Source organism: Lactuca virosa, chromosome 5 (genome assembly GCF_052849685.1).
Source record: "Lactuca virosa cultivar CGN04683 chromosome 5, Lactuca_virosa_CGN04683_v6, whole genome shotgun sequence".
Classification (NCBI taxonomy): Eukaryota; Viridiplantae; Streptophyta; class Magnoliopsida; order Asterales; family Asteraceae; genus Lactuca; species Lactuca virosa.
In genome coordinates, this window is record NC_136430.1 from 178624559 (window position 1) to 178630056 (window position 5498).

A 5498-nucleotide genomic window follows, 5' to 3' on the forward strand; every position below is an offset into this window, starting at 1 on the left:
GGTTAGGCTGCCTCTAACCCAGTTCAGTCCCGGCTAGTCATAGGCTAGGCTTTGTTGCTAGGTCTTTAAAGCACATACAGTCTAGCCCCTTAAGCGTACACAACCTAAACCCTAACTAGCTGGGCCTAAACTGGGTTGACCCAAGACTTGACTATCTCCTCATACACAAAGACCGGACAACCCAATTTCATGTCACGTCAATGGATCTTATGACTACTTGTAGTTAACATAAAGAACTCAATATTACCAAAATGGGTAAAGAACTTTTATTTTTGTCCATATTTAAATAACCATGTTTTTTTCGTATATATCTGACCAGTAAACTTCTTTGACCTGTTCATAATAGGGTAATGTTACCGCTAATTATCAGTCATATTACCTTATTATGAACAGATCAAACAAGTTCAATGGTCATACATGTACAAAAAAAACATGGGTACCTTAATGTGAACAAAAACCAAAGTTTGTTACCTTTCTAGGTCATCAACCCTTGAAGCATTAATGATAAAACATTACATGACTTGTCGCAAACACTAGGACGAATTTGAAATGTATTAACATGACTTTTGTCGACCCTATTGCCCTAAATTCTTGTAGTGCATACCTTTCTACTTTTTGATTGTTTTTATTGTTATTTGAAAAATATTAATGTATTTCCAGCCTTTTTTAGCAAGTGAATCGATAAAAATGTGATAATCATCTGCAATGAGAATTAAGCAAAATAAGTAGAAATATTGAAAATTATTTATCTTTTACTTAAAAAAGTTGATTTGCATAAAAGAAATGATTTTCACAAGTGAGTTTCTTCCAACCCAAAAAACATTTTCAAAAGGTTTTTTAATAGCAAAAACTTTTTTGAAAAACCTCTAGTAGATAGTTTTAGGGCCTATCTGTCAAATCAATAAACAGGTAAAAATGTTTGTGTGTATACTCAAGATAAATGACAATTGAAAAATTATTTTGTTAAATGTGAGATACATTTCTGTCCAAAAATAAGTAAGCTTAATGAAATTTGAATTATAAACTTACTAAATTATAATTACCACAAAATGTCAAAAATTAGATTTGAATTTTAATTTAGAGTATCGATCCCTTATATTTTAACCTAAGAGCAACAAACATGATAAATTTATATTAGTTTTTTGGCATGAAAAAACCTCAAATGTAAAACCTTATTATATCTCTACAATTGAATAACTTTTAGCCTTTTATGAATAGTTTCTACAAGTTATCAATTATAATTTGTTAAAAACATATCTTAGAAACACAATTATTACAAAACCATTTTTTTCGAAGAAGGAATTTCATAACGAGGGTTTTTAGGCTGATTTTTGCACACATCTTCAACTATAAATCAAACTATAAATATGAGGTTATGTATCATGCCATGAAATCATGCAAACCTCCATGGCCACATAAGTAATTAAAAAAAAAATTTGAATAACCTTATCTTTTTTTTTTTTTTTTTAAATTATTTCAAGTGTTTTTTTTGGCTTGAAAAAACTTAAAAAAAACCCATAAAAAGTCATAGGTCTAAAAAACTCGGCATATGTTTGTCATTACACGTCATGACTCTAAGGCTTGTATTTGACGTCACGCCTTAACAAAATGTTTCATTCATTCATATATGTATATATAAAAAAAAATATATTAAAAAATATAAATAAACGTATTAATTATATATAAAATTGCCGACGTAAGTCACGCCTTAATAAACTTTCTGGCTCGTCACAGCTCACAAAATTGAAGCTTGACATTGTCGTTTATCACGCATCGGGTTATTTATAACTTTGAAAAAACTCTTGTCATGAGTATTTCAATATTACAATCTTTAGAAAATAAAATCTTTATACTTTATAAAGGATTAAAAGTTAACAACGTGATGAAAACATTTGGAAATGATTTGATTTTTTTCTTCCACATGTGACCTGTCTCCTCCTCCTTTTATTTCGCCCTCGCTTCTACCTTTGTTTTTCCCTCGCAATACCTACCCCTTTCGAATTTACTTAACTGGAAATCTTGGTCTTTGTATTCTATATTTGATAGATCATCAAAACGATGTCTGTTCTAAAACATTTCGAGCACCTCAGAATACGACTGGAAGTTATAAAATCAGCAACTAACAACTTTGCTAAAGAAAGCTGCATCGGAAGAGGAGGATTTGGGAAAGTCTACAAGGGAGAACTCCTCCATTCGAAGGGGCATAGCATGGTAGCTATAAAACGTTTAGATCGTGCTTTTGGGCAAGGTGACTCTGAGTTTTGGAAGGAGCTCATTATGCTTTCAGTTTATAGGCATCAAAATATTGTCTCCCTCCTAGGGTTTTGTGATGAAAAAGGCGAGAAAATTCTCGTGTACGAGTATGCATCGAAGAGAAGTCTAGACTTGCATCTCGACAACAAGGATCTAACATGGGTTCGGCGCCTTACAGTTTGCATCGGGGCAGCTCGTGGACTAACATATCTTCATGATCCTGGTGAGACCCAACAAAGAGTATTACATCGTGATATTAAAAGTTCAAACGTCCTATTAGATGAAAACTGGAACGCCAGAATTGCAGATTTAGGTCTATCCAGATTTGGTCCTGCTAACCAGAAATACACATTTCTTGTGACCAATAATACCGTAGGCACCATTGGCTATTGTGATCCGCTATATTTAGAGACAGGATTACTAACAAAGGAGTCTGATGTTTACTCCTTTGGTGTGGTTTTGTTTGAAGTATTGTGTGGGAGATTGTGCTTTGGCAATAATGGATCCTTTACTCAATTGGTCCGAAAGCATTACAAACGGAACAACCTCAATGAAATTGTATGGGGCAATATAAAAGATGAAATACATCCAAGTTCTTTGAAGGTGTTTTCAACAATTGCTTATCGATGTTTGAAGTGTGACAATGAAAAACGTCCATTGATGAAACAGGTTGTGACAGAACTTGAGACTGCCCTTGAATATCAAGTAAGTTGCTTTTTTTTTTTTAAAATCTTTCCATTCATTCATTTTGTCTAATAATCGTCTCAATATGTATGTTTATACATTCTTTGTATGTTTCAAAGTGTCACGTCTATATTATCACATATCTTGTTCAGTTTGCTATATAAATAAATCTACTTGTAACTCCTGTTAACAGCTTTCAACTGCTTCAGTATCAACACCCACATACCAGCCCGGTTTTGAAAAGCTCAAACAAGAAAAGGTTCGTTTGGTTTGATCAGTTTAATTGATAAGTATATTGCAGTATTTTTGAGCCTTTACAACCTCAAATTACACTCGTATAGGATGTAGTATAGGATGTAATGACTCCTTAGTAATTTTAACAATAGAAACTAGAATGCTGTTGATTTAAATTGAAATCTCTGCTAAGCAAAGTCACATTTGCTAAAACTTATTTTCTATTAATTGGACAATTCTTAGATTTATGTTTAATGTATTCTAGGTTGATCTCCGAGAACATGAGAGACACCAGGATCAGTACAAGTGGTTGGAAACTCATGGAGTGGAAGAGGAGAATTTGGTCCATAATCTACCAAAGGATCCAAGAAGAGACCTAAAGCGACATATTTGTGTTGATTTGGTCAAGAGGGTAATTCGCAATTTTTTATTCTGGATATTCACACTTTTTTAATGTTTGACATGTGTTATCATGATCAACTTATCATAGTTGATCCATAAATAATAGTCCGTCCTTTCTTTTTGAGGCTCCATTAGAAGCAAACCGTGACAATAAAGGTGAGATGGGGATTACACTTGATCTCAAAAATAGCCTTTGAAAGCTTGACCTATGTAACAAACATACTTATAACATCTATTGACATTCAATTTATCACAGTTATATTCACATACTCACTACTTCGAAGCATGCATTTCTTATCATAAACAATCGAGTAGAATAAGATCTTTGTCTTTATTATTTTAATCTAATCCCAAAAATGTTGTGGATATTTAGTCAATAGTAAAAAAAATTGTTACAATTATCGCAGGTTCCTTTGTTCAAGGACATGAATGAGAGGCAACTCCACGATATTTGTCAACGACTGAAGCCGCGATTATACACTGATAATATTTGCATCATCCAAGAAGGAGATTCTGTCGATGAAATGCTCTTCATCATACGTGGTCATCTTGAGAGTACAACCACATACAAAGAGAAAAGCAGTGTCTTCAACAATGGTTATCTAGGAGATGGTGACTTCACTTGCGAGGAGCTTCTTACCTGGGCAATTGACCCAAAATCCGGTGCTAACTTCCCATCTTCCACTAGAACCTTGAAGGCCTTAAGTGAGATAGAAGCATATGGATTACCAGCTAACGAGTTAAAATTTATTGTCCATCACTTTGGGATTCCCCATAAACAGCTACAACACACTTTTCGATTTTATTCAAAGCGGTGGAGGACATGGTCGGCATTCTTTATTCAAACAGCCTGGCGGAGATATTCCAAGAGGAAGGTTTTGATGCAGCGAAGGATGGAGGAAGAAGCTGAATTGAACACATGCATCAATGGAGGTGGTGTCGATGGAACTTCCTCCAGTGTCGGAGCTACGTTTTTGGCCTTGACATTTGCTGCCAAGGTAATTCTTGGAGTCTACAGGAACCGGAACCTTAAGATTGCAAGGGAAATGATGAAATTGCAAAAGCCTCCAGAGCCGGATTTTAATGCTCATGCTGATTAGTTAGTGATCACTCGATGGCATGATAGTATTAGAGCGGATTATGTGTATTGCTAATTTCTTGCATCTTGTGCTTGTACATTAACAAAATTATACATATATATAGGCTTCGAATGCTTTTATGAGAAGAAATCCAGACACCGAATTTAGCAGAATGCCCAAAAAAAATCTTGGTGGCTTGTAAAGTTCTAATTTGCTTTATATGAGATTTGGCGTTACAAAATGTAAGCTATGCAAGCTATATATAAGATAGATCTCACCGGTCTTTGTTTGGGGTTTTTGATTGAATTTGGTTTTGTAATTATGTTTGTAAAAGACTATGTGATGATGCCCATTAAAAATAACAAATCATGTTTTTATAATCAGAGAGATTTGTAGCTGTACCTGCACCTTGTGCAGTGTGCACCGAGGAAAAACAGCAGAAACAGGGGAGAAGAAAGGGGGACGAAAACAGAAGAAGATGAACAGGGAAATAACAAAAGCAAATATTTGTAAAACCCATATATTACATGGGTTCATTTAAAAGAACAAATTAAATATGAAATTCTAAACATTTAAAAGTTTGAATTTATACCAAAAATTAGAAAAATATTAAATTATTAAAATTAATGTGTTTTTTTCTTTTTTAAATTTAAATAAATAATTTAGATAAATAAATTAAAGAAATTAATGAGGTTTTAATTTAGAAATTTTAAAATTAAAAAGAACGTCAATTAATGAATTTGATATGTATTTATTATAATTATTACATTTATATATTATGTGAAGTTTGATAAAATGAAAAAACCACAAAATGCCATGTTGAAAAAAATTTAATTGAAAAAAAAC

General features: G+C 33.1%; 1 protein-coding gene across 1 annotated transcript; it reads left to right on the forward strand.

The window, feature by feature from the left end:
• The first annotated feature begins 1964 nt into the window (after positions 1-1964).
• Positions 1965-4948, forward strand: LOC145115942 (uncharacterized). Its single transcript, XM_079052301.1, has 4 exons — positions 1965-2958; positions 3131-3196; positions 3437-3583; positions 3981-4948. Exons 1-4 carry the CDS (start codon positions 2059-2061, stop codon positions 4671-4673), a joined length of 1806 nt encoding a protein of 601 aa, XP_078908427.1. The 5' UTR covers positions 1965-2058; the 3' UTR covers positions 4674-4948.
• Positions 4949-5498: the final 550 nt, after the last annotated feature.